General features: G+C 38.2%; 3 protein-coding genes and 1 long non-coding RNA gene across 4 annotated transcripts in view; all 4 read left to right on the forward strand.

The window, feature by feature from the left end:
- The window catches only part of LOC140374094 (hemicentin-1-like), a 52,527-nt gene extending 43,953 nt beyond the window's left edge, over positions 1-8,574 (forward strand). Inside the window, 5 exon segments of the mRNA XM_072460877.1 lie at positions 6,036-6,290; positions 6,369-6,635; positions 6,835-7,116; positions 7,184-7,453; positions 8,261-8,574. Of these exon segments, the coding sequence (XP_072316978.1) occupies positions 6,036-6,290; positions 6,369-6,635; positions 6,835-7,116; positions 7,184-7,453; positions 8,261-8,574 (1,388 nt within the window).
- On the forward strand, positions 126-1,367 carry LOC140373998 (cell adhesion molecule CEACAM1-like). The gene is made up of 3 exons (XM_072460758.1): positions 126-210; positions 284-607; positions 1,087-1,367. Exons 1-3 carry the CDS (start codon positions 165-167, stop codon positions 1,365-1,367), a joined length of 651 nt encoding a protein of 216 aa, XP_072316859.1. The 5' UTR covers positions 126-164.
- Positions 8,575-9,367: 793 nt separating the features above from the next.
- Positions 9,368-10,885, forward strand: LOC140373630 (uncharacterized). Its single transcript, XR_011929039.1, has 4 exons — positions 9,368-9,427; positions 10,094-10,561; positions 10,691-10,722; positions 10,800-10,885. It is a non-coding gene; the product is annotated as an uncharacterized lncRNA (long non-coding RNA).
- A 3,128-nt stretch (positions 10,886-14,013) lies between these two features.
- LOC140374095 (cell adhesion molecule CEACAM2-like) lies at positions 14,014-23,270 on the forward strand. Its single transcript, XM_072460879.1, has 9 exons — positions 14,014-14,047; positions 14,115-14,435; positions 15,129-15,404; positions 16,330-16,578; positions 20,634-20,735; positions 21,628-21,966; positions 22,280-22,382; positions 22,850-22,884; positions 22,986-23,270. Exons 1-9 carry the CDS (start codon positions 14,014-14,016, stop codon positions 23,255-23,257), a joined length of 1,731 nt encoding a protein of 576 aa, XP_072316980.1. The 3' UTR covers positions 23,258-23,270.
- Positions 23,271-24,076: the final 806 nt, after the last annotated feature.

A 24,076-nucleotide genomic window follows, 5' to 3' on the forward strand; every position in this document is an offset into this window, starting at 1 on the left:
GTTGGGCTAGTTTTTAGTATTTATTTAATATTTAGTACCAGAACAAGATTGGATAGCAGAGGTAATAACTGGTAATAATCAATCCTATTAGGTCTTGGCGTGTCTTGTATGATAAGCTCAGAGTTATTGTAGTTTCCATTAGTGCACAGACTGCCTCAACCACCATGACAAGCATACTTGGCCCAACTTTAATAGTGCTCTTCTTCTCAAGTAAGAAACTGAATCCAGGCCAGTATTTTAGTGAAAGAATTGTCGTTTTCTCATGTGCTTTTTACCCCAACAGGCATTTGCCACGGAGCTGGTGTCATCACTTTTGACTTGCTCCATGTGCCAACGACAGAGACCGTGACCTTCACTACATCAGTGCGACCGGCCTCTACGCCGTTTCTGGCTGTGACCTGGAGTTTCAACAGCACCGCCAACATAATCACCTCCACGGCTGCAGATGTGGTGGGGACTGGGTACGAGAACAGGATCAGTCTGGGCAAAACCACTGGCTCGCTGATGCTGAGGAACCTGGCGGAAAACGACAGCGGCAAATATGAATTAATCATTATCACACAAACAGCATCGCAGTATCATGGAAGAGCCGAGCTAAAGGTGCTCAGTAAGTATTAAGTTCATTAATGATACACTTTTGTCGAAACCAATGTATTTTTATGCTGTAGTTCTGTCTGGTGGTGGCAGTAGTAGCAGTATTTAAAATAAGCACAAAAAAAACAGTGTAACAGTGTAACCTATTTGTGAATGTATTATTATCATGTTATTAACCTTTTTTAAATTTTTTGGTAACAGCAATTCCGCCGTATCTGTGTCATTTGGATTTGTTGACTTCTTCTTCTAATATTATGACCTTATATATATCTTTCGTTGTTATATATTCTAAACAGAACGGTGTGTCATACTTTTTCAAGTCAATATTTGTTCAAGTCCTTTTACCAAAATGCAAAGGCTCCTTTAAAAGAGCGTATAAAAAAAGTATTTTCAGCATTTGTCTAATATGTATATATTTAGAAACATTAGGTAAAAATATATATAATTAGCATGAATGCATTGCCATTACCTTTCCTTATCGGTGCTGTCCAGGTAAAGTGTGGGGCTCCTCCATTGACTGTCCCACAGCGCATGTGGTCGAAGGCCTGTCCTTAAACCTGAGCTGTGAGGCTGAGGGCAGCGTGGAGGACCGAGTGTGGACCAAGGATGGACACGCACTTGTTCCGGGAGACAAGTTCAGCTTTTCTGAGGGAAACAAAGTGTTGTCCATCAGCCCCGTGGACAGAGGGGACACAGGGCAGTTTCAGTACAATGCCAGCAATGAAGTCAGTTCTGCTACGGCCACATGCGAACTTACTGTTTATTGTAAGTAAGAAGACATCCATGTAAAACTGTAGCCTACAAGTTGCACGATCCACTGATTCAATGTGCAGGATGGAGAGAGCCATGTTTATATATGATTACATAAGACTGTTTGCATGCTTTTATAAAAAACACAGGACTCAAATATCTATGTGTATGCTTTATTTTATGAATGAGATCTATGTGTTCCAGATGGACCTGACCCTCAAAATCAGGCAGAAACCCATTGGTGCAGAGCTGGAGGACAGTGTGACCCTGCCCCCAGCTTCATTTGTCTGGACATTCAAACACGTATCAATGAAAGGAAAGGTCTTCTACATTGAGGAGATGGAGGAACATCACCTGGGGAAGTACAATTGCACAGCTAAGAACACAGTGACTGGACAGTCGGTCTCTGCAGTGCATGTTCTCCGTGGTACATAGGCTTCTTACTTTTATTCTTTCTGTCAGAGTTTGGCGAGAGAGAATAATGTGCTTCTCTTCTGATCTAGACTCCTCAGCTCCTCTCACTGGCTCTGTGTCCATCATGTTTTCCATTGGCCTAACCTCAATGAGACGTATAATCGAATCATTATGAAATTAAGCCTGGTGCAATATTCATCAATGTTCAATCATTTTCTACCGCTTGTTCCCATTGGGGCTCGCGGGTCAGCCTATCCCAGTGACTTTGGACTTTAGGCGGGGTCATCAATGTATTCAGTTTAATTTGAACAAATACAGTGTGTAATGTCAACTACATGTTTATGCTCCAGATGTTGTGTAACACCATAAACGGTTCACTAAGGATGTGTAACAATGATTAAGAATATCTAATCAACAAGTTTCCACAATAAACTATCACTTTTATCAGATTGTAAAGGTGTGCTTTTTCCACAAGGGTGTGCTCATTCACTGCTTCATACGCTCCAGCACAATCAGCTCTGTCTCATATTAAGTAGGGGTAATAACATAAAGAGAAGAACATTTTTTATAGCCATCAGTTAAACAATGATATCTTATGATAAATTAATGAATATATGTGTAATAAATTCATAACCAATCACATATATAAGTTTTATTGATTTTATATTGATGCCTCAAAAAACCTCTGAAATCTGCATCAAAGATGTGCACGTGCACATTCAGTCAATAGTATTGGCTCATGCTCAAACTTAGGATCACTTAGTATCCATCTATTTATAGCATATAACAGTGAACATTAAACAATACTGATTTATTGTATTGAAGTTATAATGTATATTACATGTTTGTTTATCAAGTGGCAGTCATTCATGGGAAATAAAAAGGCATTATTAAAATAACAATAAATAAATAATTATCTATGTATTTAGCTGACAGGGACAATGCACAATAAATTGCACAGACCAGAGTGAGTTACAAGCTAATGTTCATCTGCCCTGGGCAGAGACATAACGACCTAATCAGCATTATATATACCGGTATTATAATTACCAAAATCACTAGTGACTACACTCCTACATTAGCTTTAAGCCACTTCTTAAGGTTGAATTTACACTCCCTAACCTTCAACAGTTGAAGGTTAGAAGTTCCACGCTCCTGCTGCTTTGCCAGTGAAGCAGTTCTGTCCAAATTGGTGGATCTAAAGTTAACATTTTATATTTCTTGACAATAATACAATAATGATGTGACATAGCTTTCTTATCTAATATCTTGAGTGCTTGTTTATACAAGCTTTGTCGGTGTTGATTGTATTATAATAGCAATAAATCTGGTGTTTTAATCAAATATTCACCTAGTTTATGATATTTTTTGCCACTGTGCACGATACGTTGAATCCAAGAATACAATTACATTTTTTACCATTCTGGCAAAGACTTGGGTATATAATGGCAATATCTTTTTTTAGATATTATGTAATGCTTTATAAGGCCTATCAAGTACAAAATCTAGTTAGTCACATAACAGTCCTGTTTTGGAAATTCTGTTTAATTGATATATTACTCCCCGTGTTCATTAATGGGACCAATGTGCTTCTGGAGTCTGGGCAGTGTGTAGTTAGTATACAAGTGAAGGCATTCTCTCCCCTCCTCCTGTAGCACACATTTACAACAACTGTATCTTATAAGCAAATCATTCTCATGCACAGCCTGCAGCATGGAAACATCTGTAATATTTCTCATTTTCCTGGGAGCTTTCGGTGAGCTTTTAGTTTTCTAGTTATGAGAAAGTTTGGAATTCTCAATATCATTTTAACTGTATTCTACCAAATGTTTCCCATAGGTCCAAGCCATGGGACAGGAGTGCTTCCAGATTATTTGACAGCTACTGCAGGAGGGAAAGTTACCTTTACAACTACGCTGACTCCACCAGAATCACCATTCCTGGTTATTACCTGGAATTTTGAAAATACATCGGGCATTAACACTAACATAATAGTGTCTAGCAGTACAAACCTCACAAACCCTGTATATACAGATAGGATCATTCTCTTCAAACCCTCTGGATCTCTGGAGCTCAGGGACCTCACTGTCAGAGACGAAGGAGAGTACTCAGTCACCATTATCCCATCAGGAGCAGCACAGCTGATTGGACGATGCAAACTGCAAGTGCATGGTGAGTAAGTTTAAGCTTCAAATTAGAGTTTTTTGAAACCTAAGTTTAGGTTAAAAAACTGTAATGTAACTTTACAGGTTATTACAAAGTACACATTACTATTACATTAGTAATACATTCAATAAAGCTTTATATAGAACGTCAAAAACGTTACCTTTCTTACCATATGTAACAAACACAGATCCATTGGCAAAAATGATATAAAAAGTAAATAAAAGAAATGTGGGACAACACGATAAATTACGATGGATTACTACTGGTAAAGAACTGAATATATCCCATTAGTGTCAGAATACGTCTGAATGAACACTAAGTTTAGCATTAAGCATGTTCAAATTTGCATTGTTACCACCCACCTGTCCGCCGGCGAACATTTTCTATATCTCAAATATTCTCTTACATCATCACTTTTATTTCCGTGGTCAATACCAGCAAGCCATACATCATTTTAAAGCTTATTTTCTCAACAAAACGAATATGTCATTGATTTACATTGAATAATATGCCCCAAGAAGCAATTGCCAATAGTTTGTGAGAAAGTCTCAACTTTTACAAACGCATGTCCTACCTGTTTGCTGTTTATGACGGACGAAACGGCTTTAATTCTGTACATCCTTGTACTCAGTCTGTCCGTAAGGAATCATTGAAAAACAATATCCACTTGTATTTTTCCTGAAGTTATCCGATTTCGAGATATTGTCAAGTAAACAAACTTTTCTTCGTTTCTCACCGGACGAGAATGCGCTTGTCCGCCGCATTTCTCCGTCCATAACAAATGACCTGTTTGACTTATACGATAGTGTTTGACATCGATCTCTTCCTTAGACTGTTTCCTACAGAATGAGACCATCCACGAATTTTTCTGTCACCGGGTTTGTTTGCTACAGCCTCCGGAGGAAAAAAATTCGGCGCTTCCGAAGCGCGCGTCCATCTTTGTTTTTAGCCCTTAGCTTCTGCTAGCAGGCACGCAGGAGACTTTGAGTGACATATTATTCTAGCCAGTCAGGAGACCTTTTTCCTGATAGGCGGGACAAAGGGTTTATTGACACAGAATTCTCCCTGTTCACGTGCGTAAGGCTCCGGGAAGGCTGTAAAGAGCCAGATTTCTCGGCAGGATTTTGCGCATAACGTTTTCTGATTTTATTAGCCTTTTGGACGTGCATTTTGTGAGATGTATGTATTATTATACCAATACAAAAATAAAATAAAAATATTATAATTTTTTTTTTTTTTTTTTACCTCTATATGGGAAATTCATGGGTAAACTCATATTTACACATTTTCACATATTTTTTTTTTAGCGGTTATAATTGCTATTAGTGGCCTACAAAACATCAAAATGTATGTTTTATGATCATAGAGGAGCTAAAATTGTAATAAAACAGTTTGGCACAGTTGGCACATATTTGGATCACTTGTTCCGAATATACTTTTTGATACAAAAAGGTCAACAGCACCAAAATGCCTGTTCCTAGAGCTCTGAAACTTTACACAGTTGTTGTCAACAAGATAAACATCATGTACAGTGAACAGCATAAGCACACAATGAAGTATGTCATGCTCAGGACCATTACAAATTGACAATATTCAGGCGAGACTAAAAAAGGATGTTTTGTTTATGTTTGGGCCTCTGTAGTGTAAGTTCTGAAGCCCTGACAGTGTTCATGTGCACATCTGCAGAAACTAGAAGGCCTAAGCTTTCTAATTATGCATCACACTTGCATGTGGAACATAAGATCCTCTTTTAATAAGCAATGCCATTTGGGTATGTCCAACCATTGTGCACAGGGCGAAAATAGGTGGGTGGTAACAGGTTAACATTAGGCTGAAAATTATTTGATGTGTGACAACACAATCTATATATTTAGCTACTACTACTACTAATGTTTTATACGCAAATCTAAGATTGAAATCAGGTGAGCACGATACCACATCATATAAAAATATTTAGTTTGCAGTAGTTTTAGTTCAAATAAAGCATATTGACTGAATAGTGATGAATTTCTGGTTTCTTTTCAGTCACAATGAAAAATACTAACCATCGATCCACTAACCAATATATATATATATTTTTGTTACAGTTCCCATCTTTAATGTGATTGTAGACATAAGCAGCTCAGACTTGGTGGAGTTCAACAGTTCTGTGACTCTCTCGTGCTCTGCCTCTGGTTCCTCTCTGTCTTTCCTCTGGTTAAACGGCAGTGATGAAGTCACAGCCAGTGACAGAGTGAGTCTCACTGATGGAGGTGCAACTCTCACTATATCCACTGTGAGGCGCTCTGACCAGGGACCATTCAGGTGCCAGGTGACCAATGCAGTCAGTAATGGCACTTGTGATCCAATACAACTTTTAGTTAGCTGTAAGTATTTCATTTTAATGTAAAATAATCCGAAGCATCAAATAAAGACTAATGTTTTTGTTTTGTTTTTTCTTCAAGATGGACCAGAAAACCTTAACTTCACAACATTTCCATCCGGAGAATTTATTTCTACAGGTTCAGACTTGAATTTTAATTGCATCGCCAACTCAAAACCTTCTGCTGAAATAAACTGGTTTCTTAATGGTAACTTGCAATCCCACACTGGACCACAGTATACTCTCAGAAACATCCAGATGAGTGACAGTGGAAGCTACAGCTGTCAGGCTTTCAACCGAGAAACTCTGAGATTTGCAACTTCTACTGTTTTACCCATCACTGTACTGGGTAAGTCATAGTCTATTATATTCAAGCATTCTCAAAACAAAACCACACTAGCAGTCAATACAATTCAAGAATATATCTGTGAGTGCATTGTTTTCACTTGCAGGTTTAGTTCCCCTGACTTGGAATTACAAATGATCTTGAAACCCTAACACTCAGTCACATTGTTGACCCATTGAATGTATTTATTCTCCTCCCACAGAGCCAGTATCAAACATCCTCCTAATCTCTAATGCTACAGAAATGTGGGAATTCAACAGCTCAACCATTCAAATGTCCTGCTCTGCCTCTGGGTCCTCTCTGTCTTTTATGTGGTTCAATGGCAGCGTTGAGGTCACAACCAGCAACCGAGTCCAGTTTACTAATGGAAACTCCACTCTCACTATTCTCAAAGTGAGCCGCTTTGACCAGGGACCCTTTACATGTCATGCATTCAATCCCGTCAGTAGCCACTCCAGTGATCCCATTAGCCTCACTATAATCTGTAAGTCATTTCACATGCTGTCAAATACTTTGCATGGAAACATAATGTGACTTTTTTCCCACTGCAGTTGGCCCAGAGAAGATTAACCTCACTATTTCTCCGTCACAAAAATACTATGATGAAGGAGCCGATGTTAGTTTGTTGTGCCTGACAGCATCTGGGCCGCCCGCCTTCATTCAGTGGTTTGTGAATGGAGAGCGTCTGCCTCACACTGGTGCAGAGCTCAGGCTGGTGAGCCTCCAGATGAGCCAGAGCGGAGTCTACAGCTGTCAAGCCTACAACAACAGAACGGTGAAGAATGAAACGTCTCAATTTGCCTCTGTAACTGTGGTGAAATGTAAGTTTAAGGCCGACTCACTTTCCGATGCGATTTTATGATGCAAAATCAAACCTAAGCACACGATCATTAGTGATATGATTGATAAGCCTTGTATACCAATCAGCAATTTGATTAAAATACATTGTGGTCTCGTTGATAATTTACCCAAGAACTCAGTTACCTCCAGGTCAAGTTCAGTTGTGCAATATATTTACATATCTAAGGGCCCCAGAGCCACCAGTGGGCTCATCTCATCACTCAAAAAAAGACTTTCCATCAGAAATCTCCTGCGTCCCACGTTTGGAGTTGTGACTTTAAGTTTGAGAACCTTACATTTTATTACAAATTACGAAAGCTGTTACATTGCACTTTAGTCATTTGGATAACATTACAATTCATAAGAAAATAAGAAAAACAATTCTACACCAACTGTCTAATTCTGGTGTACTGGACTTACACCTACATTCTTCGCCCCTTTCTAACCTACCACATTTTTGTTTTTGTGTTACTGATACAAACCTAGGTAGTGGATATGATTACAGTTGCGTGCCACTTGTTAAATCCGAAGGCCCCCAAGGCACTGCCTATGCCACATTGTAATATGGCACATAACAAGGAGCTAGTCTTCCTATTCTCACTGGCCAGTCCCACGTTTGTGTTGACCGTGGCAGGCCAAACAAACTAATCACAGCATCATGGTCGCTAGAATTGAGAAAAAGAAAGAATATCAAGACGAGTTGTGATTCAATTGCATTTTTACCAACGGTGTATCAGAATACTTTTATACCCTTGTAACCTGAACATTTTTGTCTTCTCCTTCTAAAGCTGACATTGCGAACGTGGTGATAACTCCCAGCAGCACAGACCTGGTGGAGTTCAACAGCTCAGTCACTCTCTCCTGCTCCTGTTCTGGATCCTTCCCTTCATTCCTGTGGTTCAACGGCAGCTCTGAGCTCACAGCGAGCGACAGAGTCCACCTCACTGACGAAAGCTCTACCCTCACTATAAATAACACGACACGCTATGACCAGGGCCCGTACCTGTGTCATGCGTTTAATCATTTCAGTGATGGCACTAGTGACGCACTGCTCCTCTCTGTCAGCTGTGAGTTACCGCTCCTACCGTCTGCCATGCTTTGACACCATTTGCATAAAAATGTGCTCCGTGATTCATGATTATTACAACCATCACGGCACGCGTGATTGACGCTAATTTGCTGTTTATTGCGCGCCTGGCTGTTTAATTTTGTCGTTTTCTGTTACATGTGTGAGCAATTGTCACACATGCATCGACGTCCTTGATTTGTTCATTTTCTTTTCACGCCTGTTTGAATGAGTAAATGCAACCTTCTATACAATGTCTCTAGATGGGCCAGAAAATGTCAACCTGAAGCAATTTCCACCTCAAGAGTACCATCCAAGAGGTGCAAACGTCACATTTTCTTGCTCAGCTGACTCCAGACCAGCAGCACAGTGGCAATGGTTTTTCAATGGGAGCACACTGTCTTACGCAGAACCAGAACTCCAGCTATTGAACGTAAATATGGATTTCAGTGGTAATTACAGCTGCCAGGCTTACAACAACAAAACTCTCAAATATGAAGCATCTGTCACGAAGCTATTTTTATACAAGGTACAATTCAGTTGCTGTAATTCGTTCATAAAAGTTCACCGCAAAGAACACGTTTATGTTGCCTGTTATTTTTGTCGACAGAGCCAATAAACGCTGTGAAGGTGACATCAAATATCTCAGTATTGATGGAGTTCAGCAGTTCTGTGACTCTCTCGTGCTCTGCCTCTGGCTCCTCTCTGTCTTTTCTCTGGTTAAATGGAAGTTCTGAAGTCACAGCCAGTGACAGAGTGAGTCTCACTGATGGAGGCGCAACTCTCACTATAGTAAACGCCAGCAGATATGACCAGGGGCCCTTCAGGTGCAACGTGTCAAATGGAGTAAGCGCACGAATCAGCCAGCCTCTTCCTTTGTACATCCAACGTAAGTTTTAAAACAATAGCCTTATTATGACATTAAAAAGATGTAACAATATATCACAATGATACGCAGTATACAAAGATGATTTATAAAACCTTAAGGTAAATGTTTCAACCTCAAATAATACATGATAATATAAATTTTTTACACGCGCAGTATCAAGATCTGTTCCTATGTTCTTGAATTTTGTTCCTTGGTCAATGGTAATAAACTTACTATTCTGATTTTGATTTCTAATTCTGATTCTGAAAATGTAAATGTATAGTTATAATACCATCAGAAACAGTGCCATTTTATTCTCTATGCAACTATTGAAAAGTAAATTTGAGTGGCTAAAATTGAGTGATATGGATACTTTTTAAAGCTGCAGTATCTCTAATATGTGTGAATCAAAGTCTTATTAGTTAAAAACAAAAAAACAACTTAAATATGTGAAATGAACTTGCAAAAGCACCAATGTTGCTAAATATTGATCTTTTTTTATTGGCTTTATTGGCTCATCCACAACACAGTGCAGTCTCTCATATGTCAGAAGATTCCTTGGTCTCAAAGCTATTCCCACCACGGCAGTAGTGTACCGTATATGTGCTCGAACAAGGCCACATCCTGTTTACGTTGTATATTGATTCAGAATACTGCTTCAGTGGGTTGTTCCTCTTCGTGTTACAGATGGGCCTGACAGGACAACCATAGTAGGCCCCAGCTCTGCGCATGCCGGAGATTTTACCACGCTCTACTGCTCCACCGAGTCCCTGCCCATGGCCAAGTTCACCTGGCACTTCAACGGAAATCCAATCGCCAACCAGGGTTCCGTCTATGTTATCCAGTCAACCAGAAGCACAGACAGCGGGACTTACACCTGTAACGCTGTCAATCTGGCTACAAGTCAGAGTCAGGCAGCCAGCCACGAGTTAAAAGTTCTAGGTTGTGAGAAAAATAACAAAGATACATTGATATGTGGGATGAATGCCCAGAGAATGTTGAATAATATATGGACTTTTTTTTTCGTTTTGCAGACTTTTCAAACTGCGACTGCATGAATGCTGTTGGAAAGGCTACTCTTATAACTGCTGGAAGTTGTCTCCTTGTTGCCATAGTGTGTGTGACACTTGTGTGCTGTGTAAAAAAGAGAAAAAAGTAAGAAACCTATTTATACCTGTTTGCATAATGGTCCATGTCACTGTAATCACATTATACGCAGACATATAGACTAGTGCGGTATTGCGAGCCTGACTTTTTCCTCCTGCTTCTCGCACGCTCATTCAGGTTAAACAGCAATTATCCGGCACATCTAAAAGGTTAGCATCGATCTCATTCAGCGCTATTGTTCTGTTGTGTTGTTAGCTCAAGCTTTTTATCTGTTTGGACTCTGTAGAAAAGCAAAGCGTGAAGGAGCAACATTCAGATGTCTATAAGATCACAAGGCCAGAACTGAACCACTTGTACGCCGTCCCCTTGAAGGTCAGTGAGATCTTCTTTAACATGTGACAGTATTTGTACAAAGTGGTCCCTTTTCTAATCTGTGTTTCCCTCTGCAGAAAAAAGAAAGGTCAAACTAAATTCTGAAGTTTTTTCAAAGGTTGGGTACTTCTCAAATATAACGTAAAATAAAATAACATAATTTTGACCAAAGGTTAGTGTAGTGTAAAGTTAATCTGTACAGGACACCATGTACCCTGGTTGTAGCTATTTAATGGAATGTATGTTGCTGTGGGTTATACTATTTTTGTACTGCATGCCTTACTTCTACTTGTACTGCAGTTTTATTGGTCATAGTCTTCTAAAATCTGTTTATTTACGTCCATCAAGTGCTGTGTACTACAAGGGTCACCCATTAATCAAATGGAAAATTGCACCACATCTTCTCCCTTGTTAATAATTATTTGTAAGCCCAATAACACTGTGCTTCTGAGTTCATAATTCATCTTTGGAATAAATATTTTACGATGTGAAAATAAATGGACTTTGTTATTTATGATATTTTGTAATGTGCATTTATCCTGAGACAGTTCATCACAAAGACACATCTGCTGGAGTTGTTCTGATCCCTCGTCCATTTGATGTTATCATTGAGCCGCTATCAGCCAATTACTATGACACAAGTGAATCATTGATGGGACAAGCGCTGGGCCAAGGGCAGGCAAGGTGAGGCTGTGGTCTGGTTAACTGATCACAGAAAGGACACACTAGGTGAAGAATCCTGCTTAACAAAGTAAAAAAATATATACATAATATATATTTATTCATATATTATATTGCTGCACAGTTGTAGAGTACATGCGTTTACATGTATACATACAGTATGTACACATGTAGTATGTACCTAATACACTGGTATGTGTGCGTTATCAATGTGTCGGGAGACGGTAGGAATTGACGAGATGAGGTGTCCATTGGAAAGACAGAATTTGGCAGTAGCTGCTTTATTTTTTAGTATCAGTAGATTTTGGAGCAGCACTGTTGAGAGAGCAGAGGCCAAGCTGACAAATCTAACAAAGATCAATAGCTATTATCCATTAGAGATAATCATATCTCACCTAGTACACAAGAACACTGGAAAAAACATTGCAAAAAATAACATTATTGAGACCAATTTCCACGCTAACATTTCTGATATAATCAAACTGTTTGTTCTTGCGTTTGGCAAAGAATCAAGCAAACTGTGGAGAGCTCTTAAAGTGCACTATATATATATATATATATATATATATATATATATAAAATCTAAAACGCTCACACACAATGGGTCTTTGTTTGGTTCTGGTTCAATGCATATCAGTCAACTTGAGTAGTGTGTTTATGTTACAGCAGTGATATATAGTATTTGCAGACTTAGTTAAGAGCTCATAAAAGGCTTTTTGTTCTTTTTTGAAGATAAGGTGATGGTGCTTTGAGGCAATATCAATACTGTTGAATGATTTATTTAAATAAATATTTGTACTCATACCTCCACCAGGGGAACCTCAAAGACTTTCAGGATGTATGTTTAATTAAGCTGCAAAGCACCTAAAATCTAGGTATTATGTGGAACATTGGAAAGCCTCTTGGATGGAATGTGTTTTTTGAACGTATAGGAGTGCTATAATGCTCTTGACCTTTGGCATTACTAACTTTACTAAGATCACAATCAAAGAGGATTGAACTGGACAAGTATTCCTGTTGTAGTGTTTGTCGTTCAGGGGAAAATACTCTCTGCTCAGATGTATTGTAAATATACTACATGAACTGTTGTTTCCCTATTATTGGGCTTCTTCAAGCATTTATAAAAACAAGAGTTGGTGGTTCAATCTCCTGCACCACCAGCAATGTATGCACTGTTGTGTCTTCGGCCAAGACACTTTATCAACTTTGCCAAATGTGTTGGCATAAAGAACCAATTTGTGAAGCATCTATTAAGGGTCTAGAAAAGTACAATAATAGTAAAGATATTTTATTATTTTATGGAACATCCCATACTATATTATTTAGAAATCTCGATTCTATACAGATTTTTGTATAACAGACATTCTTGCTGATGACACACTGCACATGATTCATTGAAGTCACATATAGACTTGTCTGACAGATCTCTATTACCACATTGTTTTATGGTCTATTAGCTGTATGTGCTGTGTCTTTCATGGGGCCATGTGTCATGTAATAAAGCTTTATCAGTTCCATCACAGTGAGACTGAGGACCATAGTATGAGACATATACGATTAAACTGTAGAGACAGTAAGGCCTGTGATGTATTTTGTACGTGATTCCGCCTGAAGGGGGTGAATGGCATCCTGAGCTGCTTTCATCCTCCTCAACAAAGAATGCTATGATTCACTGCTGCTGCTCTTAAACCTCGTAAAAAAAGACCAAAATCACTCACTTGGACCTCATAAAAGTACTGTAAACAAACGTGCTTCTCTCCAACCACAGACCCTTCCCAACAACTATTACTCCAATTAACATACATCGATCTGACTGTGAAATTACAATTTTAAAGAAAAAAAACACTCATCAAGAAAGGGCTTCAAATGTTCGCTTATGACGAGCTTTTGAACTTTCTTCTAACTCAAACGTTACAGGTTTCATTAAAAACTGCTGAAACTGAACCCACATAAGAAGAGGAAATTATTTATTGATGGATGTTCAAATTATCAGATGTATTTTGCAGAAGTTAAGCAGTAAACGCATTGAACTGCAAAGCAAAAAAAAGTGTGCTTTAGAATCAGTGGTGCATAAACTCCACTAGAATTAATACCCAGAATACTGTGAAAACTACAAGGTATGTTTCATGGACAAAAGCAGGTGGAGGTAGTTTATCCCATTTATGTTTTATGCTGAAAAAAACTGGGTAAATTCTTTGACTTCAGGACCTATTCTAATTGATTTGGATGACTGGGGGTGAGTGCATCCAAAAGAGCCGAATGACTCACTGCACTAGAGATAGGAGCAATTAGCTGTATGTACACAGCAGTATTGTAAACAATGGCCTCTGTTTGTGCAGGTCATTGCAGTGGGAGAAAATGCAACGGCTTCTGTTCTGTGGGCGTGGGACAATAAAAGATCAAGACACCCAGAACCCTGAAGACTCCTGCCACATCCCTCCCCGAAGATGCCTCCATTCGCTTTTCTATTGGTGTTAGCAGGTAAGAGTTAAATGAACATATCTATATCGTAATATAATGTAACATAATCTATATTTAATATGTGAAGGACTGTGTTCTGGAGAGGGGATCGTACCTGCTGGGCCCCTGAGCGGAGCAGAAGGGGGCACAGTGACATTCATCACCAGCCTAAGCCCTCCGGAAAAACCCTTCCTAACGGTGAGCTGGAGCTTCAAAGGAGTGAACATCATCACCTCCACTAGCACCAATGTGACCGGGCCCGGCTACGTCAGCCGCATCTCCCTGAACCGCAGAACCGGGGCGCTGGAGCTCCGCAGGCTGGTGCCAGAGGACAGTGGGGAGTACACAGTGACCATTACACCGGACGGAGGGCTGCAGAAGCAAGGCAGGACAACACTCAATGTATATGGTAAGTCATAGGATCAAGTTTAGAACCTATGGACAGGAAATGTTATGTAAGGAAATTATGAACAAAAAAACATTTTAAAAGTTAGTGCTATTTACAAAGCTGGAGTATCAATATAAAAAAGCTATTAAAATATGATATCTAAATAATATCATATTACATAATATTGTGAATGTTGTTTTAATGAGATGCAAAATTGAATATTGGGTATATTGTTCATTGTGAAGCTACAAATGAGCTCTTTTTGCTACAAAAAGAGCTCATTTGTTATTTTAATGAGCTCTACAAAAATAGCTCATTAAAATAACAATGTAAATAGTTATGTTGTAAAAGGAGATATTTCTGCACTTTTGTGATTAGTTTGACAAACATTTCCTATTTGTTTGAAAATTAGACCACAACTAATAAGTTTAAAGATGTGTTCTAACATTTTTATTGGTTTAACACAATATCATCTGAATATTGTTGAATATCAACTCATTATTTTTTGTCAGTATATTTAGGAAAAAAATTAAATAAAAACAATAACATTGAATTTTTGGAAACCTCAGTCCGATGTAAAAAGAAAAAAATAACAAATGTGGGAAATGTTTAGTGCACTACAGAACATATCATATTGAGTGCCCTGTGCAGTGACTAATGTGGATATTCAGACCTAAACGCCCAATGTCTGACTAAGCTGACATATTTCCCCAGCTATGGTGACAAAAGCACAGATCCACAGCCCTGCACTGGTCCTGATAGAAGGTAAAACATTGACTAACCTGACCTGCGAGGCCTCGGGCTCCATCAGCACCAGGGTGTGGTCCAAAGACGGCCAGCCCCTCCGGGAAGACAGCAGGGTCAGCTTCTCCATCAACAACAAAACTGTCTACATCCACCCTGTCCACAGCTCCAGCCACGGCAACTACCGTTGTCAAGTCAGCAACCCAGTCAGCACTGAGACAGCAGTTTACAACCTCACCGTCAACTGTGAGTCCAGGTTATGTTGGTTTTAGAAGACATTATTATGATCAATTGTTTCCCTCACGGCTGGTACAAGTTGTGGTGTATGATTTTTGTTTGAGGAGGAAAGATGCCACAGGACAAATGTCCCTTAATCAAATGGCTGACATTTCCTCTCATGGTTTGTTCCTATGGGCAATTCTGTGAAGTTTGGGCAGTGCTGCCAGATTATAAATGAGCTACTCTTTGTCTTTTTGTGTAGGTAAAATGTTGCAATGTAAATGATCAAATAATCACAAGGGTGGAAAATGAAATAGGGGTATATTCATTTAAAGATTAAAAAAGCAGAATGAAAGATACATTCTACTACTACAGTGAGCTGGCTTGCTTCTCTGCAGATCTTTAACCTGGTGGCAACACATGCTGTGAACAAGAGGGTGGAAAAAAGCAACATAGTGCACCTATAACTTACACAAAACAGGATTTATGGATTCTTAAAGTGCATATGACAGGTCCTCGTGGTTGTTGTTTTTTGTTGTTATTGCTTTGTTTGGTGGGATGGCCCCTGTGGTAAATATAACATAGTTTTACATCTCATAAGTGGCAGATTGAGAAGAAAAAATACAGTTAATCACTTTTTCTGACACTTCAAACAATAATTTCACAATTCACAATTTCACAGGTGTTATTATCAGGTATTGTTATTGGTCAAATCATAACTATCGGGTCATTTTGGCCCCTGTTTATAAAATGATTGCTGTTCTGTAGTTACCTATAATCTGCTGCCCATGTCCAACCAGAAAGAAAACTTACAAAGATCACCAAAATCATCAGCAAAACTATTAAAAAATGTTTTTCTTAAGACTCAGCCCAGCACTAAAATGACTTTAGTTTATGTTTACCTGCTGGAAAATGACCCCTAATAAAACCTTTCTTCATCTTCTCTGCATAGATGGACCCCATAACATGACCATCATCGGCCCATGGTCATCCTCCCCTGGACAGAGGGTGGATCTGCGGTGCACTGCAGACTCTATCCCTCCCGCCCTCTTCAGCTGGACCTTCAACGGCAACAGGACCCAGGTGAATAGCTCCGTGTACACCATAGAGCGCCTCGGTTTGGACAGCATAGGGAACTACACCTGTATGGCCTACAATACGGTCACCATGCAAGGAAACTCTACGCTCCTGAGTCTGAGAGGTGAGTGGATGTAGTTCATCCATCACTGTCTACCCAAGTCGTCCCCGTGACAGTTTAATTACAGCATTGTGTGTCTCTCACCCAGCGTCCTGCAGTGCTTCCTGCTGGTCACTTCCACTGGTGATGATCAGTGTGCTGACCCTAGGCAAGATAATGTAACTGTGGGAAGTGGCAGGTGAGATATGAAGAGGTGATGTTAATAATAAAGTGTGACAATGTCTTATTCGCTGTGTTGTGTTTTAATATCATTTCAGGTGTATGTATATCCACTGTGAGGAAATGGCTGGCTACAGTGATTATTTTATGTTTTATGCATTTTACTGTATGTAATTGCCAGTCACACAACTACAACTTTAAATATATAAGGTATAATAAACATGAGAACATGACATTAATAAAGACATGTAAAACACTATCTCCATAAAACATCAGTGCTCTGCTCTATGACCTGAATGTAGAAGGTTCACTGATTTTGTTCAGGAAACTTTTCTTATTTTTTGTTGAGCTGGGGAATATATCGAAATGTAAATACTATTGGGAATGTAATTTTGAAAGTATGCAATATTTGAATATCAGGTATATCTTGTGTTGTGTGTAAAAAGAAAAGAAAAAAATGCTATAAATCGGACTGTAAGGACTGAACTGAAATAACTTAGGACGTTTACAAAATGGAAAGACTTTGCCGGACACTGGGACACATAGGACGGGTACACAAGGGGACATACTGTATGCCAGACTGACTTTCTTTGGAGAACTCTTTTACTTTTCGTTTTCTTGCTTTTTTCTCTTTCTTGTTCGGTTTATTTTTATGTGTTATGTGTTTCAGGTATATTATACAAAAACAATTAAAACAAAATAATGCTACAAAAAGAGTCACAGTTTTGTGAATAATTTTACAGACATTTCACATTTGTCTTAGAATTATGTCTACTTAACTTAACTAATATGTTTTAAGACATTTCTATTGGATTGACATAATATAATCTGAATATTGTATTTTGAGATTTTTATTTATTTTTTAATATACATCGCCCAGCCAGATGTCAGCAATAATACCAGTCTCCTCACATATCTGCTGCAATGATGGGTGTTTTTTACTCCCATCACATTGAATGTTAGACGCACAAGAACATCACATGGAGAAAAACTTACATAGAGCCCCTTTAAGTTTCAAGCTTTTATGAATTAAATTTTTGTTTTCTCTTCCCAGATCAGATACTATAAGACAATAAATGGAATTATCCTCATGTGTTATGATTGTGAGTGTTTGTGCGTGCCTTCTTTTAGTTAAAATACCACATATCTGTAGGTTATGACATAAAAACACATAGCAGCACACAGACCGGTGCTGTTCCCACCTGCTCGGAGGCCTGTTTACTTCATCGCTCCACACTTTGGACAGCTTCACATCTTCACCTCAGAGGTCAGCTGGTGTCTGTCTTATTATAGGCAGTGGTCCGGCCTGTGTGGTGTGCGTGTGCGTGTGGTGTGCGTGTGGTGTGCGTGTGGTGTGCGCCGCTCGCCAGGCCCCCTCCTGCTCCAAACTCACCCCGGTCAGTACAATAGGGTTCTGATGCATGGAGGATCTGACAGTGCCGCTGATTGCTAGTGTGATCTTTGGTTTTATGGTTTGACCCTGAGCTCTCAACTCCTCGGGCTCAGCACATGAAGGATGGTTAACAGTAACAGGCCAACAGCTATATAAGGCAAGACAGGTGCTAAGCTATAAAAGTCAAAGGTGGAAATGGATACTTTTAAATAGTACAGTTTAAAAAGAAGTGCTACTGCTACACGTTCTAAGCATTTAGTGTGGTAGACAAAATGTTACATATTGAGGAAGTTGAAATAATTTGTCCTGCATATTTATTATTAAGTTTCAGAATGATTTATAGTAATAGTAGTAGTAGTTTAAATAAAGCATAAAATATACTAGCACAGTGGATGAGGAGCTAGCATTGACTCCTGACCAAGCCTGTATCCTGTTTCTCCAGCTGCTGAAGGATGGCTCAAATGCTGGGACAATGAAGTTAAAAACACTGTATTCTACTGTATTTCCGTGTACATTATTTGAATGATGTAACCTTTCTCCATGGAGATGTTAGTGCTTTATCTGGAAAGTTCCACCCTCTTGTGTTACATGTCTCTATTGTGTATGTATTCAACAACAGGTGTTTGAATGCACAAATGGCCTGCTGGTGTAACCTGCTTGTCTCCATGGATACGTTTATGGACATGGAACATAGATAATGAAAAAACAATTGCATCTCTGTGGACACAAGCAGGTCGTGGATCTTTTGATGGAGAGAACCCAACCAGACATGGTGAGGCCCGGTCTGACCCAGGAGTCGAACCCAAGACCTTCTCATTGTGTGGGAGTGCTAGCAACTCAGCCACTGTGCTCAACATTTGCAGTGAGATACAAGTTCTGTTCAGCAAATTCAACCCATATTACTCCAAATGAATCTCACGAGCCAATGACCTGTTAAACCACCGGATGTTGGAGCGCAGTAATGCAAATGCATGATCTTGGACGTGTTTTTCCTTTCATTTAAGTCTTGGCCTTCACTTGATGGTTTCCATTATGTTAACTGTGTGCATGCTCTGATTAGTGAGCACAAAATTTAGGATGCAGAGCTGAGCCTATTCTATTCATTTATGGCTGTGGCTCCCTGTAGACCACTCATTTGCATGCAGCGGAGAAGCAGCCAAGTCCGACACACAAGGCTTTACATCCATGACCTGATTACCTTGCTGAGCACCAGGGGATCGCTGTAACACAGCTTGTGATTGGTTGAGATAATAATACAGGGCTTTTCTAAAATGGAGGGTCCTGTGGGAGGTTTGACATGGGGTTATTGGTGTGATGCTTAATCCACTGTTGGGTTTATTGCTCTTTTTACATCCTTAAAGTCAGATATTGTCTTGCCTACACAGACAGCATTTAAATATTGTGCTTCAGGGATAACCATGGTGATTCATCTACTTCTATCTACTATCCTCACCCCAAGTAACTTCACATCCTTTCTGAATTTTTATTCATAAGTCTGATGAATCATCTCCTCCTACAATAGCTTTAATTTCAGAATCTGAATTGGCTACAACATTGAGTATTTTCTGTACCAAGGCTTGTACTTGCACACATCGTCTAACATCTTTTTAACACATTTTAACATATTGGTCCACTAGACTGTTTAAAACTAATGACATCCAAAGACTTACTTCCTGGTGTCTATAGGACATGGTTAAGATATTCAAGTTTGTTCATTTAAATAGAGCATTGTCAAGTTTCAGAAAACTGTATGCTGTGAACAACTTCAGCAAATACAAATAAAACAGATTCTTTGAATGTCAAACGTGATTTTGTTTTTCACCTCTCATTCACATCATGGAGACACTCAGCAGAGACATAGAATTGCAAAGGAATAGTTTGGTGCATGAGCAGAGGAAGTGGGCTGAGTTGACTATGACACACACATGATGACAGCAGGGTCTGCTCTGGTGCAATCGGAAGTGATGGAGACAAGCAGGTGTAATTATCACATCATTATGATGTGCTTCACACAGTTCCACGAGTGCAGTCATTTAGAATTGAAATCACACAAACTATAATCAAATAGTGTAAACTGTTAGAGAGAAACAAGGTATTAAGTCATAAGTTTTTGTGTATATTTAACCTTAAAGGATTTTGGAGGAGGTTCCACCACTTGCTCTTCTCAATGGAGATGTTATTAAATGTGTAAACATCTGTTTAGGGGTCTGGGTCAGGTATTATATATAACTATGCTGTGACAACCACATCTGAGTGTTCATGTGTCATTTCTTGATGAGAAAGGCACACTCTGGAGCTGCTTTTCACAGTAATATCCATGTGTATTATTACTTATTTTTTTCAGCTGGACTTCCTCTTTGCTGTTATGATTCAGTATCGTTAACTTGTTTCCCCATCGTATTCAACTTGTTTTGTGCCGTGTTGCTTAACTTTGCTGTGCAGTTTTCGCTGAGTTTAGGGGAAATGGTGAATTCACATGAAGAGAAAAGCGTTGTGTTTCATTCAGCGCTTCAGAAGGTTACTACAACTATGAAACGAAGCCTGGCCCTGAGCCTCTGTTCCCTCCAGGTCTGTGCTGTGCTGATGGTGCTCTTTGCTCTACTCCCAGGTGAGAAACGGTTTAATAAGTTGTACTTATCAGAGTAGTTTTCACCTGAGAATTATATTTTACAAGTTGACTTAAATTGCTTTAACATTTGTGTTAATTGTTCCTTCTGTGATAACTTTGTTTATATTTGTAGTGGTTTATCCTTTAAAAATACCATGTTTTGTGCATTATTTTATGTTTATGTAACAGATTAAACTTTTAAAACTATAAATACATTTTACAGTAGTAGTTTCCCCAAAGTAATTTATTGGTTGCTAAATAAGAAATATTATGCTTTTTATGGGGTATTTAGCGCAAAGGTATGACAAATGTAGATTTTTATTTTACAGTTTGTTCCTTGTAAATTACAATATTGGTCTGAAACGGCTTCAGAAACAAGTCTTATGACTTCCTGTAGAACTGATGAGCTCCACCTCTTCATAGTGGCATTTCACCGTAACAAGCAGTAGATGATCATTTATGTGTTTTTATTGTTGAAAAATTACTTTTTGAATAGTACTGAATAGTACAGGATTACTCAAACATGCATGAATCAATCAAATATTACTGGATGTCTATTTACTGTTTAGATTTTTTGTTTTTTACAAACCTAAGACTAGCCTAATTCATATTGTGCAATATAGACATAAACTGTGTGTTTTATCATTTATCATTTAAGCAAATTAAGACTTCAATCTTCCCTCCAATATTAAATCTCCTGGGACTATGTGAAAAGTGCACAGGGAACTGCAGTTAGATCAAATCCACTTAATATTGCAATATTTCTTAGAAAATAGTTGGATATTTTCCTAAATCCTTCCCTTATTTGCCCATTATAGGATATTCATAGTTAAACCAAGATAAAATATAACATATAGTGTGTTCTTTTTGTGTTCTCCCTTCTTCTTGTCAGTTTTGAAGGCTGAAATCCATACAATGCCCGAGGTGTGGGGATATGTGGGACAAGAAGTCATGCTGCCCTGTCACCTTATCCCCGGTCAAAATGAGGGAATAGTTACTCAAGCCCAGTGGGATCTGCAGGCACCTGGAGTCAACAACACCAGACTTGTTGTGCATGTTGTGAACAGTACGCAGACATCTATACATAAGCTGTACATGAAAAAACTGGAGTTGAGCGAATATTCCCTGGTCATCAAAAACTTGGATATAGAAGATGCAGGAGAGTACATCTGTACGCTGATAACATTTCCAAGTGGTCCTATTCCAGGAAGAACCACACTATTTGTAAAAAGTGAGTATTATAATATATATAATATATATATATATATATATATATATATATATATATATATATATATATATATATATATATATATATATATATATTTATATTTATATATATAATATATTCTTATTAGATGAATAATTGTTCACATTTAATAACACATACTCTGTGTACTGTAATTTGTTCTAGTATTTTACTCTGACCTTTTACTTCATATTTAAACAGTCACATTTTAATTACAGTTTAATGCATTCAAAGTCGTTTGTAATGTGTGTGCTTGATTACCTTAATGCTTATGCAGAGCTGCATGTTTCCCCAGCCCAGATGCCGTTATCAGCGGGAGTGGTGTCTGCTATAGTGATCAGCATCACACTGCTGTTCGGGATCATCGCTGCCACACTTTACTTCACTGTCATCAGACGGTCAGTGGAATGTACTGGAATGAAAACTAAAGAAAAGCTATTCATGTCCATATACTGTAGTCTGGACTGTAGTCTGGCACAGGAACATGAGAATAGTATCATCAAAATTATATTTTCAACTTCTAATTTGTGGTAAATTAATAACAGAGATTTTAAAGAATAGAATACTATGTCTTTGAGTGGAGCATGTAATGCTTTATAGTTAGTTTGATAGTAGCAGTAAGTTGCATTAAATAGTATCAGCAGTCAGTTTCAGTCAATGTAGATTCACTTGAAATATGTTTCTTGCAGTGTAGAAATGGCTAATTTATCATTAAAGAATAGGAACCTTAGCAAAAATATACAGTTTGTTCAGTCTGATGATTTTGAGATGAGTATATTAGTCACTATACCAGTATACTGAATCTTTTTTTTTAATTTTTTTTTTTAACAACCATTAAAAATACCGTTTTATCTTTCAAACTCAGATGTCCAACTTCCTCCAGGAACAATATCTCAATAGGTGAGAAGTACATTTACTTCCCTCTTTTAGTGATTCTTTGTTAACGACTCTTTGTTTCATTTTTACTTCCTTCAATTTATAAATGGAATGTCTATCTTTAGATACTCAAAATGCTGTCACGGATCCATCCAGACCATCACTTATAAAAAGAGAAGACGTAAGCTGCCTCACTGTCATTTGGACCTTGTCTGCTGTTCTGCTGTTGTCATCGTCTCTTCTGTCCCTCTCACTGCAGGTGGTTTACTCTGATGTAGAGCTGCAGCCGTCCAATCACAATCGTGTCAACTTTTCATATAATCATGTGACATATTCAGAAGTCAACATGAACAGGAGACGAGATGAGACACTGTACACTCAAGTCATGAGAATCTAGTAAGAAAAAAAGAAGCATGAATGTACATATTCAAATAGTAAGTCTTTTGCCTTATGGTTCACCACAAGTCTTAAACCTGATGAGCTCCAATCTGTCCAATCACACGGTTCCTTACCTATCTGTTCATTTTTCTTTTTAAATATATCCATTTAAAACTTCTTCTGCAATGTATTTATATAAATGCAATGTCATAATGTTTTTCATTTTGTAATGATTTTGTATAAGGCATTTTTAATTTGATTTTTCTTTTTTTAATCACAGTCATTTGGGACTTATTAATCTGGCAAATCCACAGAGCCAGTTTAAATGTGTTGCTCAATTTTTTTGAAGTGTTAGATTAAAAAAGAGGGGATTTTGGAAAAAAAATTCAATATTTGAAGTAAAAACTCAGATTTTGCCCAAATGTTTGCGAGGTAAAACTTTAATAAATCAGGTTAGAGATAGACTAGCTGGATATCTGTATGATCTGTCAAAATCTTGTGAAGTACATTGGAACATTTGGTGTGTGAGATGCTACTTTAAGTTCTAACCTTTATGTCTCTATGGGAGAAAAAATAATGATCAATGAGAAAAAACAGACTTTGAAGTTACAATGTCCTGTATAAATCTATAGATGTAATTTGATTACCGTAAATGAAGTAATAATAATAATAGGTTCAGATTACGAGACTGTTGTTCACATGAAATCTTACGAGAGAAAAAACTGGACTGACTGAGTAACACACTGATCAGACAGATAGAAAACTGACATTCGGACTTAATTTGAAAATTGACAAATTTAACAGACTGAGGACTAAGTGGGACTTTTATTTAATTTAA

The sequence above is a fragment of the Eucyclogobius newberryi genome, unplaced genomic scaffold, assembly GCF_026437365.1.
Source record: "Eucyclogobius newberryi isolate DKJ021-1_F unplaced genomic scaffold, fEucNew1.0.hap1 SCAF_3, whole genome shotgun sequence".
In the NCBI taxonomy this organism is placed as follows: Eukaryota; Metazoa; Chordata; class Actinopteri; order Gobiiformes; family Gobiidae; genus Eucyclogobius; species Eucyclogobius newberryi.

Excerpts from the sequence above, each read along its gene's own strand:
- LOC140373998 (XM_072460758.1), top strand. The coding sequence starts at position 165 with ATGACAAGCATACTTGGCCCAACTTTAATAGTGCTCTTCTTCTCAA. Across the intron at positions 211-283 it reads AATAGTGCTCTTCTTCTCAA|GCATTTGCCACGGAGCTGGT; the intron begins GTAAGAAACTGA and ends TTACCCCAACAG. Across the intron at positions 608-1,086 it reads AGCCGAGCTAAAGGTGCTCA|GTAAAGTGTGGGGCTCCTCC; the intron begins GTAAGTATTAAG and ends GGTGCTGTCCAG.
- LOC140374095 (XM_072460879.1), top strand. The coding sequence starts at position 14,014 with ATGCCTCCATTCGCTTTTCTATTGGTGTTAGCAG. Across the intron at positions 15,405-16,329 it reads TTACAACCTCACCGTCAACT|ATGGACCCCATAACATGACC; the intron begins GTGAGTCCAGGT and ends TTCTCTGCATAG. Across the intron at positions 22,885-22,985 it reads CAGGAACAATATCTCAATAG|ATACTCAAAATGCTGTCACG; the intron begins GTGAGAAGTACA and ends GTCTATCTTTAG.